This window comes from Theropithecus gelada, chromosome 13 (genome assembly GCF_003255815.1).
Source record: "Theropithecus gelada isolate Dixy chromosome 13, Tgel_1.0, whole genome shotgun sequence".
Taxonomy (NCBI): domain Eukaryota; kingdom Metazoa; phylum Chordata; class Mammalia; order Primates; family Cercopithecidae; genus Theropithecus; species Theropithecus gelada.
Genome location: NC_037681.1, coordinates 93,922,367 through 93,934,625, shown reverse-complemented (window position 1 = coordinate 93,934,625; position 12,259 = coordinate 93,922,367). Strand labels below are relative to the sequence as shown.

At 49.4% G+C, this 12,259-nt stretch overlaps 1 protein-coding gene across 1 annotated transcript; it reads right to left on the bottom strand.

Moving 5' to 3' along the window:
* Nucleotides 1-1,205: 1,205 nt before the first annotated feature.
* NOTO (notochord homeobox) lies at nucleotides 1,206-10,976 on the bottom strand. Its single transcript, XM_025355021.1, has 3 exons — nucleotides 10,192-10,976; nucleotides 3,980-4,194; nucleotides 1,206-1,817 (listed from the first exon to the last, which is right to left on the bottom strand). Exons 1-3 carry the CDS (start codon nucleotides 10,571-10,573, stop codon nucleotides 1,659-1,661), a joined length of 756 nt encoding a protein of 251 aa, XP_025210806.1. The 5' UTR covers nucleotides 10,574-10,976; the 3' UTR covers nucleotides 1,206-1,658.
* Nucleotides 10,977-12,259: the final 1,283 nt, after the last annotated feature.

Below are 12,259 nucleotides of genomic sequence, written 5' to 3'. Positions count from 1 at the left end.
AGGTTTCTTTCAGAGAAATCGAGCACATTCTTGAAAAAAAAAAAGGAGCCATGAGTCAGAGTCATGAAAGGGGGAAATGATAACTGTCCTGTGAACACACAGCAGAGTTTATGACAAAATGCCAGCCTTGGCATACACAAATAGTTCTATAAAAAGATGGGGCTTTGCGAGACCAAGGCAGGAGAACCAATTGAAGCCTGGAGTTCAAGACCAGCCTGGGCAACAAAGGGACGTTGTCTCTACAAAAATGTTTAAAAATTAGCCAGGCGTGGTATCACGTGCCTGTAGACCCAGCTGCTCAGGAGGCTAAGGTGGGAGGATCACTTGAGCCCAGGAGGTTGAGGCTGCCGTGAGCTATGATTGCACCACTGTACTCCAGTCTGGGTGACAGAGTGAGACCTTGTCTTGGCTGCTGGGCCTGAGCTGCTGCTGAGAATGGTAACAGTTCAGACAAAACAAGAAAACGTTGGGAAACTTTGTGAAGTGGGCTAAACAGTTTTACCTTCTCCTCTTTGCTCTCAACTCCTTCTGATGGGGAAAGAGTCTTCTATGCCCAGATGCTTCTTCAAAGAGGTTCCTTCTCCACAGCCAGGCCAGGAAAATATTAATTGCTGGTACAGGTATCACTCCCCCAGGTGAGAGGAGCTGTGATATTATGAAATATATATTTGGTCTTCATCTCGATTTCCTGGCATAGAACTCCTAAAATCCCTGGAATCTCTGAAGTGATGTTTTTTCATATGCTAATGAGTTGACTGATGACTGATAGACCTTAAGACTCCATATAAAACAAAAAGGGCAGGGTTGGGCTGGGTGGTGGCTCGCGCATGTAATCCCAGCACTTTGGGAGGCTGAGGTGGGTGGATCACAAGGTCAGGAGTTCAAGACCAGCCTGACCATATGGTAAAACCCCGTCTCTACTAAAAATATAAAAATTAGCCAAGCGTGGTGGTGTGCACCTATAGTCCCAGCTACTTGGGGAGGCTGAGGCAGGAGAATCACTTGAACCCAGGAGGCAGAGGTTGTGGTGAGCCAAGATCGCACCACTGCACTCTGTCTCAAAAAAAAAAAAAAAAAAAAAATGGAGGGGCTGCCTTGTGGAATGAGCCCTCAATCTGTGGGGTCAGACACTACCTGCAGGTAGATCATGTCAGAATTTACTGAATTAGAGGTTGGAATGTGGGGTACACCCCTATACGTTTGGTCACAGAAGTGTTCTGTGTTGATTGTTGTGGGGTGAAAGCAAAAGAAAAACGGTTTTGTTTTTTTTTTTCCATTTGGTCTCTTCTACTCAGGGGCTTACAAGCCTTAACAGTAACCACACACTTCGCACTGTGCCTGGCACATTATTGCTTTACAGACATCTTCTCACCCCTGGGTGGTCTAAGTTATGAATGCACCCATTATACATATAAAGAAAAAAGGCTCGGAAGTTCCATAGGTTGGCCAAGGACATAGTTGAAGGCGAGAATCTGTGCCTCCAATTATTACATTATTCCAGTTTCCAGAAATCAGTATAGAAAAGGGGGTCCCTGCTTGACAGCTCAGATTCCTCTGGTTGAGGAGGCTTTTTGTTGAAGTGTGAGGCAGGGAGCTCCAGTGGGTACCCCCAGGAGGAACTAGCCCAGGCAGCCTGGCTAGGGCCTCTGTCCCAGTCCTCAGCCGTCTACTCCTGACTCGGCATCATCACTCTGGATACTGGCGTTGGAGCTGCTGGAAGGCTCATCCAGGGAGGCAGCCTCGGCAGATGTAACCGCTGTCCTCAGCTTTTGCTGCTTCTGATACTTGACCCTGCGGTTCTGGAACCAGACTCTCACCTATAATTGGAGACAGTGGGCAGAGATCAGAATGTGACCAGTAGGTCCCACTGCTTCCCAGTTCCTGGAGTGAACACCCCTCTCTGCCTGGCCAATATTTGCTCTTCCTTCTCAGGGAGGCACCTCCTCCAAAACACCCCTTTCTGTAATTCCAGACACCATTCATTCATCCGAGTATTTACTGAGCTTCCAGGATGTGCTAAGCACCATCCTAGGTGATGCTGATACAGTGGCGAGCAACAGAGGCAAGCTGCCTACCCTCGTGGAGCTCAGGAGCTAGTGAAGAAACACTGGCAAGAAACACGTAAACAAACAAAGAGCTATGTAAACACAAAACGGGGTACAAACAGGGCTTTGGGTAGAGGAGGCCTCCCTGAGGAACCAGCACTAAAGCTGAGGTTCAAAGAGAGAGAGGCCCACCTGATGGGGACAGAGAAGAGCAGGCCCACAGGGCAGGGAACAACCTGTAGGAAGGATCTGAAATGGAACCAAGCTTGGAGTGTTTGAGAACCAGGAAGGAGAAGAGCATGGATGAGAGTGAGAGGAGAAAGTCAAGGGAGGGAAATGGGAGAGGTCAGCGGCTGCCAGATCACCCAGGACCTGGAAGGCCATATAGATAAGGAGTGTCACCCATGAGGCTTTTACGTGGGCCCACATAATCCTATTTACATCCGAAGTGCACTGTGCACCTGGCTGCTGTGTGAAGCATGGATGGCAGCAGAAGCAGGGAGACAGGAGAGAGGCCACTGCAGCAGCCCCGGGAGAGCTGGGGCGTACATTAGGGGTGACGGAGAGAAGTGAAGCAACTCCAGCTGTATTTTGGAGGTAGAGATGACAAGGCTCAATGATGGTTGGAAGCAGGGGAGGAGGAGGAATCTAGGATGATGAGGTTTTTGAGTAACCAGGTGGATGGTGGAGGCATGTATGGGAAAGGAACAGATTTGGGCAAGAAAAAAGTCAGGAATTGAGGTTTAGACTTGGGTTTCAGATACGTGCCCATGAGACATCTAAGTGGAATCACCAAGAAGGTAGTTAGAGATATAAGTCAGACAAGATGGTTGTGCTGAGGATACAAATTTGGGAGTCATTGGCTTATAGATGGCATTTTAAGCCATGGGAATAGATGAGACCAGCTGGGAAGAGATTTCGAGGTCCCCAAGGGAAGGGTAGCTGCCAAGGAGACAGAGCTGGGAAGAAAACCAGACAGCATGGTGTCTGGAGGCTATGAGGAACATGTTTCAATAAGGGATGGGGTGGCTGACTGTCCAGTACTAAGAGCTGCTGAGTGGTGGACTGAGTTGAAGAAAGTAAAGTGTTATATTGTTGGTTCTGGCAACATGGAGTTATTAGAGACCTTGCTGAGAAGTTTTGATGGCGTGGTAGGGAAAAGTCATGTTGGAATGTGTGAAGGAGTGGGAGGTGAGGACACTGACAAAGTGACCATGGCAAGTTCTTGAGAAGTTTGCCTGTGAAAGGAGCAGAGAATTGACGTAATAGCTGGAGAGGAATATAGGGGTGAAAGAAACATTGATTATATTGACTCTCTTCAATATCCACTTAATTTTTTTCTTTTTTCTTTTTTTTTTTTGTTGTTGTTGTTGCTTTTTGAGACGGAGTCTCGCACTGTTGCCCAGGCTGGAGTGCAGTGGCGTGATCTCTGCTCACTGCAACCTCTGCCTCCTGGGCTCAAGCGATTCTCCTGCCTCGGCCTCCTAAGTAGCTGGAATTATAGGCACCCAGCTAATTTTTGTATTTTTAGTAGAGACAGGGTTTCACTATGTTGACTGGGCTGGTCTTGAACTCTTGACCTTGTGATCTGCCCACCTCGGCCTCCCAAAGTGCTGGGATTACAGGTGTGAGCCACCACACCTGGCCACATCTACTTAATTTTACTAGCAGGTCCTTATTTAGCATGGATATCCTTTATTATCAGTTTTTAGACTAATAATCTAAGTTAACATTCCAAGCTGTTCACATAATGTGACTTCAAATGGGACTTTTTTTCATTATATAGAGCGTGCAAAAAGTCAGGGCCTGTCCCCTCAACAGCCTGGCACAGGGAAGAGGGTCCATGCCTTCCTCCCACCCTCCGTTTAGGGCCTTGCCGAGGTAGTGTTTGTCCCCAGGTGCAGCCCAGGCCCAACAGGAGTCCCTACTCCCACCTGGTTCTCTGTAAGTTTGAGCCGAGCTGCCAGCTGGGCTCTCTTCTTCCCCACCAGATTGTGCTGTTTTGCAAACACTTTCTCCAACTCTTCCAGCTGCTCCAAGTTAAACATAGTTCGGACTCTCTTTTGCTGTCTCTCAGTGTCCCTTAGGTCCTCTGTTGGGGCCCAGTCTGGGAAGGCCCAGAGTCCTGAGCAATGAGCCAGCTCCAACCCTAAAGAGCAACCAGCAGCAGGGGAGGTTAGCCAGCAGCAGGGGAGGTTAGCCAGAAGCCCCCAGCACTCCCATCTTGGCAAAATGAGAAGGCACACACAGCTCTACTACCTTGCCTTCCCCTTGGCCAGGTAACAGTGCAAGAAGACAGTGGAAAGAGACTGTGCAGAAATAACAGGAAACAAACAAATGGGAAAGAAGGGACAATGCAGTGAGACTCTGTCTGTCACCACTACTGTCTAGCCAAGTGGCTTCACTTCTGGCCCCTAATAGGAGTTGCCAAACCTCCCTTCTCTTTGCCCTCCTCTCCTTTCCTTGACTGCTTCTGGCAACACCATGGAATGGGCAGAGAAGAGTCCCCCAGGGTTTCACCCTTTTAATTCATTGAACAAATATACTTTTTGAACGTCTGCTGTGTGTCATGCATGGTTTCAGGACAGAACAGAAAATCTCTGTCGTTATGGAGCTTGCGTCTTAGAAGTGAGGTCAGAAGAGATACAAGTCAGAAGAGAGGGTTGAGCTGAGGATACAAATTTGGGAGTCATCGCTGAGCACAATGACTCATGCCTGTAATTCCAGCACTTTGGGAGGCTGAAGTGGGCGGATCGCTTGAGATCAGGAGATCGAGACCAGCCTGGCCAACATGGTGAAACCCCGTCTCTACTAAAAATACAAAAATTAGCTGGGCATGGTGGCACATGCCTGTAATCCCAGCTACTCAGGAGGCTGAGGCAGGAGAATTGCTTGAGTCCGGGAAGCAGAGGTTGCAGTGAGCCAAGATAGAGCCCACTCCACTCCAGCCTGGGCGACAGTGCAAGACTCTGTCTCAATTTAAAAAAAAAAATTGGGAGTCATCAGCTTATATAGATGGTATTTTAAGCCATGGGAATGGATGAGACCAAGCTGTGGGCCAGTGGAGATGCATCAACCAGGAGCAGTTCCTAAGTCAAATCTTGATGGGAATGAGGGAGTGAGTCATTGGGTTATCTGGGAGGACAGTATTCCAGGCAGAAGAATGGCAAGCATAATGCTAAGGCCATTCAGCCCCCACTAGCCTTGGGGAGTCAGGGCTGGCAGACAGACTGCCCCAACAAAGGGAGTGTGTCTGGGGCCCTGGCTGCTTAGGACTCCAACCACTGGGCCCACTAGGCTTACTCTGTGCCTGCCAAGGTAGACCAAAAGATCAGGAAAAGCCCATCAGACATACAGCCTGGTGTACCTAGTCAGCCTTGTTTCAGAATCAGAAGTTGACCTTTGAGGAAGAAAGTAGGCTGTATTGTGTATTCCTTAAGAGCTCTAGTTGAGGCCAGGCATGGTGACTCATACCTGTAATCCCAGTACTTTGGGAGGCTGAGGTGGGCGGATAGCCTGAGGTCAGGAGTTCAAGACCAGCCTGGTCAGCTTGGCAAAACCCTGTATCTACTAAAAATACAAAAATTAGCCACGTGTGGTGGTGGGCACCTGTAATCCTAGCTACTCGGGAGGCTGAGGGAGGAGAATGGCTTGAACCTGGAAGGTGGAGGTTGCAGTGAGCCAAGATTGTGCCACTGTACTTCAGCCTGGGCAATAGAGTCAGACTCTGTCTGGGGGAAAAAAAAAAGCCTCTAGTTGGAATCCCAGCTCTACCACCAATTACCAGCCAGAGGACCTTGGGCAAGTCAATGGACTTCTGTGAGCCTTGATTTCCTCATATGTAAAATGATGATAATTAATCCCTACTTCCAGAGATGTCCAGATTTTAACATGGTGCTGTCTGGGCACAGTGGCTCATGCCTGTAATACCAGCACTTTGAGAGGCTGAGATGGGCCCATCACTTGAGCCCAGGAGTTGGAGACCACCCTGGACAACATGGCCAAACCCTATCTCTACAAACATACAAAAATTAGTCGGGTGTGGTAGTGCACAACTGCAGACCAGCTACTTGGGAGACTGAAGCAGGAGGATCACTTGAGCCCGGGAGGCAGAGGTTGTAGTGAGCCAAGCCGAGATCACTCCTTGCCAATAGAGCAAGACCCTGTCTCAACAACAACTACCACAACAACAACAACAAAAACATATGCGCTGTTTGCTTACAGGGTGCTTAGCAGTGTGCCAGGCACAGAGCAAGAAGAAAGTCAATGGTTATTATAAAAATTAAAACAGAAGTGATAATCCAGTGGGGAGGAGAGGGATTATTTCCAGATCTGGGAAAAATTAAGCTGGATCCATATCCAATATCTTGCACTAAAAAAAAAATCCAAACGGAGGAAATCTTCAAATGTAAAAAGGTAAACCCACAAAAATTTAGAAAAAAACGGGGAAGTTATTTTATGACTTCACAGTGAAGAAGTTCTTTCCAAGTATCATATAAGACCTGGCGCCAGGCACAGTGGCTCGTGCCTGTAATCCCAGCAGTTTGGGAGGCTGAGGTGGGAGGATCGCTTGAGCCCAGGAGTTCAAGGTCAACCTGGGTAACATTGAGAGATTCCACCTCTACAAAAAAAAAGTTTTAAATTAGTTGAGTATGGTAGCGCATGCCTGTGGTCCCTGCTACTCAGGAGGCTAAGGAGGAGTGCTTACACCTGGAAGGTTGAGGCTGTGGTAAGCCATGATTGCACCACTGCACTCCAGCCTGAGTGACAGAGAACCTGTCTCAAAAAAGAAAAAAAAAAAAAACTGATTTATAAAAATACATCAAACATATAAAAATTAAAATTTTTTCTATGTAACAAAAGAATACCACCATAATCAAAGTCAAAGGCCAATAAATAGAAAAAAGTGTGTAGTTCATTACAGTTAAAGGGCTAATTTCTTTTTTAATTTTTTGAGATAGGGTCTTGTTCTGTCGCCCGGGCTGGAGTGCAGTGGCTTGACCTGGGCTCACTGCAACCTCTGCCTCCCAGGCACAAGCAATCCTCCCACTTCAGCCCCCGCCAAGGTGCACACCACCATGCCCAGCTAATTTTTGTGTTTTTAGTAGAGACGGGGTTTTGCCATGTTGCCCAGGCTGGTCTCAACTCCTGAGTTCAAGTGATCCACCCGCCTCAGCCTCCCAAAGTGCTGGGGTTATAGGGGTGAGCCACTGCACCCGGCCAGGGCTAATTTCCTCAACAGAAAAGAGCACCTACAAATAGATTGTTTTAAATAACCAACTATACATATGGACAAAATACAAGAACAGATAGTTCACAGAAAAAGAAATACATCACAAGGTCAGGAGATCAAAACCATCCTGGCTAACATGGTGAAACCTTGTCTCTACTAAAAATACAAAAAATTGGCCAGGTGTGGTGACATGTGCCTGTAGTCCCAGCTACTTGGGAGGCTGAGGCAGGAGAATCACTTGAACGTGGGAGGCGGAGGTTGCAGTCAGCCGAGATTGCGCCACTGCATTCTAGCCTGGGTGACAGAGCGAGACTCCGTCTAAAAAAAAAAAAAAAAAAAAGGCCGGGCGCAGTGGCTTACGTCTGTAATCCCAGCACTTTGGGAGGCCGAGGCGGTGGATCATGAGGTCAGGAGATGGAGACTATCCTGGCTAACATGGTGAAAACCCATCTCCACTAAAAATACAAAAAATTAGCCGGGTGTGGTGGCGGGCGCCTGTACTCCCAGTTACTTGGGAGGCTGAGGCAGGAGAATGGCATGAGCCTGGGAGGTGGAGCTTGCAGTGAGCCGAAATCAGGCCACTGCACTCCAGCCTGGGCAACAAAGTGAGGCTCCGTCTCAAAAAAAAAAGAAAAAGAAAAAGAAATACAATAGCCCTTAAACATGAAAATATTCTCCATCTCACTTATTACAGAAATGCAAATTGAACTAACACAGGGATACTGTTTTCCTTCTATCAGGTTGGATAAACTAAGATGGATAACACATCATGTAGGTGAGAGTGAAGGGAAAGGGAGCACTCTCACACACAGTTGGTTTTGAACTCTGGGAATGCAAAGTGGGTGCAAGCTCTGTGGAGGGCAATCTGGCAAAACTACAGCAAGCCCAACAAACCCAACTATACTAGAATAGCCTATGTGCAAGGTTATTCATTGCTGTGCTGTATATAACAGCAGTGACAGAAAACATCAATGGGACCTGATTAAATAAATTATGATATATTCCTTCAATGGGCTACTCTGTGGTTGTAAAAGAAGCTCTTTATGGATTGGAAAAATCTCCAAGATACATGGTCGAGTGACTAGAGTAAGGTACAGAGCAGAGTGTATGGTGAGTTTGGGGAAATGAAGGAAAGAATAGGCGTGTGTGCATATCTGTATTCAGGTAATAAATATGCATAAAATATCTCAAGAAGTGGGTGGCTAGGTGACAGGCAAAAGAGGAAAGTCCTCTCCATATATCTTAGTACAAATTTTGACATTTGGACCGTATGGGTGTGATACCCATGCAAAAACTAACTTGAGGCAGGGTGCAGTGGCTCACACCTGTAATCCCAGCACTTTGGGAGGCTAAGGCAGGCAGATCATTTGCGGTCAGGAGTCAAAACCAGCCTGCCCAACATGGGGAAACCCCATATCTACTAAAAATACAAAAATTAGCCGGTCGTGGTGGTAGGTGCCTGTAATTCCAGCCACTCTGGAGCTAAGGCAGGAGAATCACTTGAGCCCAGGCGGAGGCTGTAGTGAGCAGAGATAGCACCACTGCACTCCAGCTTGGGAGACACAGCGAGACTCCTTCTCAAAATAAAACAAAACAAAACACACACAAAAAAACTTGAAAATGAGACAACTGTATCGTGAAGTAATAAACTGTAATTCAGACCTCAAGTGTGTGAAGAGCTCAGAGAAAGGTGACTTGGAGTGATGGGCACGGCTGCCAGATCCAGTGATGTTGAATTTGGATGGGGCTGGGAGTCCAGGGGTTAATGCACTGCTGAAATGGGTTGAGGAAATGCAGGACTGGGGCGATTGCCCTGGAGTAGGAACCCGGCAAGATGGTGTTACAACTATCTTAGTATGGGTTGACAAGTCTTGGACTAACTTTGCTCCTGTTTTCTTCGTGGGGACATGGGGAAACATGAACCTGGCAACCAAAAATGCAAAAGCACGTGGATGTTTAATGCTAGAGGGCAAAGTTCCCTCTATAATTACTTTTGTTTGTTTGAGACGGAGTCTCACTCTGTCGCCCAGGCTGGAGTGCAGTGGGGCAATCTCGGCTCAATGCAACCTCTGCCTCCTGAGTTCAAGTGATTCTCCTGCCTCAGCCTCCTAAGTAGCTGGGATTACATGCGTGCGCCACCACGCCCTGCTAATTTTTTTGCGTTTTTAGTTGAGACGGGGTTTCACCATGTTGGCCAGGCTGGTCTTGAACTCCTGACTTCAGGTGATCCACCCGCCTTGGTCTCCCAAAGTGCTGAAATTACAGGCGTGAGCCACCGCGCCCAGCCTTACAGTTACTTTCTCATGAGATTTAAGTGCCTGGCCCTTAAGCACCACTTAAGAGCATTGCAGGCACGCAGGCTCAGAGCGGAGAAATGTGGAGCCCAAGTTCACAGACGTGAGCAGTGGAGGCAGTAGCGGTGCGTGAGCCTTGACCAGCTCCTAACAGCTCCTCACTCAACAGCACCGCCCGGAGCGTCGACTTCTCCCCCCACAAACAAACAGGGCCATCGGTTCGGGTCGAGAGCAGCTTTGGGAAGCGTCTCTGCCACCAAGCGCTACCCTGGGGTGTGCGAGGGAGTCAAGGGACGCGGAGACCGGGAGCAGGGCTGGGTCCCCTTGCAGCCCCAGCGCTTGCCTCCTGCCCACCGCATTCAGGCGCTGCGCCGCCCTCACACCCACCCTCTCCCACCTCAGCAGCTTGCTGGGCAAGCCTCGCGCCGGAGGCTTTCTCGGCAGGCTGTCGCGGTCCTCGGCTTCAACTGCAAGGTCAGCGGTGGCAAAGCCCCTTCTCACTCCAGCCGTGTGTGATTCTCAGACTCAGTGCCCTCTCCAGCACCTCCGCCGGAGGTGGCGGCCTAGGCTCTCCAGCCCCCTCCCAGTCCCCTGCATGCGGGCGCGGGGCGCGCAGTACCTGTGACGCCGAAGCCCCGCAGGCCGCAGACGGGAGCCATGCGCGGCCCTGGCACAGGGTAGAGACCCACGCTCAGGTAGGCGGGCAACCACGATGCCGGGCACGCCCAGGGCAGGCCCGGGGCGGCGCACAGGAAAGGAGCGGTCCAGAAGGCCGGGTGGGCGCAGGCGGAGCCCGACGGCTGGGAGGCCGCCGGCGTGCGGGGGTCGGGCCTCGCCAGGATGGCCTCGACAGAGAAGGGGGACTCGAAGCGTCTGGGAGCGCGGGGCGTGTTCGGGCCGGTGGGGAATCTAGGCGCCGGAGGGCGGCCCGAGCGCGGAGACCGGACCCGAGCGCCCGAGGGAGCGGGCGGCGGGCTGCCTCGCGGCCTGGGGCTGGGCATGACGCGTCCCTTGCCGGGACGGGCGCAAGGAAGGGAGCTCGGGAGGAGTGAGAAGATTCTGCAAAAGGTCGGGAGCAAGACCGGTTGTCTGGGAACCTCCCGGCGTTCGGCGAAGGCTCTTAAATTTGGCGGGGCGGGGCATGGGGCGGCCTCTCCCCTCTGCGGCCCGGGCGGGGCCCCCAAAGCCTGTGAGCGCCCGCCCTGGGCGAGGCAAGGTGGCCACAGCACCAAAAAGTGTGTTCCCTCCCTTCCTCTGCTTTTAAAAATGCCCACCCTGGGGCGGTCAGGGGGAGGACTCTGAGCTCGCTGGTGATCCTGGGCGAAACACCCAGCCACCGGGCTCCGTCTTTGTCCTTCTGTCACTGGAGCAGGGATGCCCGTTTCCCCGGGGCCTCGCAGAGGCGGAGCTGTGATCTGGAGAGCCGTAGGGCAGTGCCTGCGTTCCTGGCCTCAGCTGACCCGCGCCATCCTCGACGCAGAAGCCTCGGCCAGGCTCACTAGAACCGCGCAGACTTTGTTCGTTTTTAAATGTAAATATTTTATTTATAAGCACAGTGATAAGTAAATTTTCCACCTGCCCTCAGCCTTTTAGTTTCCCTGCCTTGAGATGCCGCTGTGGTTACCAATTTCGTTCTTTCTTTAGCATTTTTTTTTGGCCAGGTGCAGTGGCTCATGCCTGGCATCCCAGTACTTTGGGAGGCCGAGGCGGGATGGTCGCTTGAGCCCAGGATTTGATTTGATTTGATTTGATTTGATTTGATTTGATTTAGGGGTAAAAGATATGGCCACTATGTCTCTAGCCCTGGACTTTTAGTATATAATTCTCTGTGTTTCCATACATAATTATCAGTTTTCAGTTGTGTCATTTATTCCTTCTTCAGACTGTAAATTCCTGAGCATAAGCATTAATATTTCCAATTTACATGTTAGTAAATACAGCAGGAGAGGTTAACAGAACTGTCTTGATTCAAATCACCTAGGTATGTGGTTTAAATTTGCATTTATTTCCCTGAAGACGTTCTTTGTGAGCGTCTTTTTATATACTTATCAGCCACTTGGATATCCTCTTTTGTGTGAAGTGCCTGTTCAACTGGTTTGCTTATTTTTGTATTGGGTCACTATCTTTTTCTTATTGTAAGAGTTTCATGTATAGATAATTTGGAATCAAGTCCTTTGTTGTAATATATATAGAAGCAGATAACTTCTGTCACTCTGTGGCCTACCTTTTCATTCTTTTAGTAGTGGCTTTTTTTTGTTTTTTTTGTTTTTTGTTTTTTGTTTTTTTGAGATGGAGTTGCCCAGGCTAGAGTGCAGTGGCACAATCTTGGCTCACTGCAACCTTTGCCTCCCAGGTTCCAGCGATTTTCTTGCCTCAGTAGCTAGGATTACAGGCATGTGCCACCATGCCCTGCTAATTTTTGTTAAGTATACCAAAAATAAAGCCAAATGATTAACAGACTTTATTTGTATTTATTTAGTTATTTAGAGATGGAGTTTCGCTCTTGTTGCCCGGGTTGGAGTGCAATGGCGAGATCTCGGCTCACTGCAACCTCTGCCTCCCAAGTTCAAGCGATTCTTCTGCCCCAGACTGCTGAGTAGCTGGGATTACAGGCGCCTGCCACCACGCCTGCTAATTTTTTGTATTTTTAGTAGAGATGGGGTTTCACCATGTTGGCCAGGCTGGTC

Coding starts and splice junctions, on each gene's coding strand:
- NOTO (XM_025355021.1), bottom strand. CDS start 10,573: ATGCCCAGCCCCAGGCCGCGAGGCAGCCCGCCGCCCGCTCCCTCGGGC. Junction 4,195..10,191: donor GCGGGGCTTCGGCGTCACAG/GTACTGCGCGCC, acceptor GTTGCTCTTTAG/GGTTGGAGCTGGCTCATTGC. Junction 1,818..3,979: donor TCAAACTTACAGAGAACCAG/GTGGGAGTAGGG, acceptor CTCCAATTATAG/GTGAGAGTCTGGTTCCAGAA.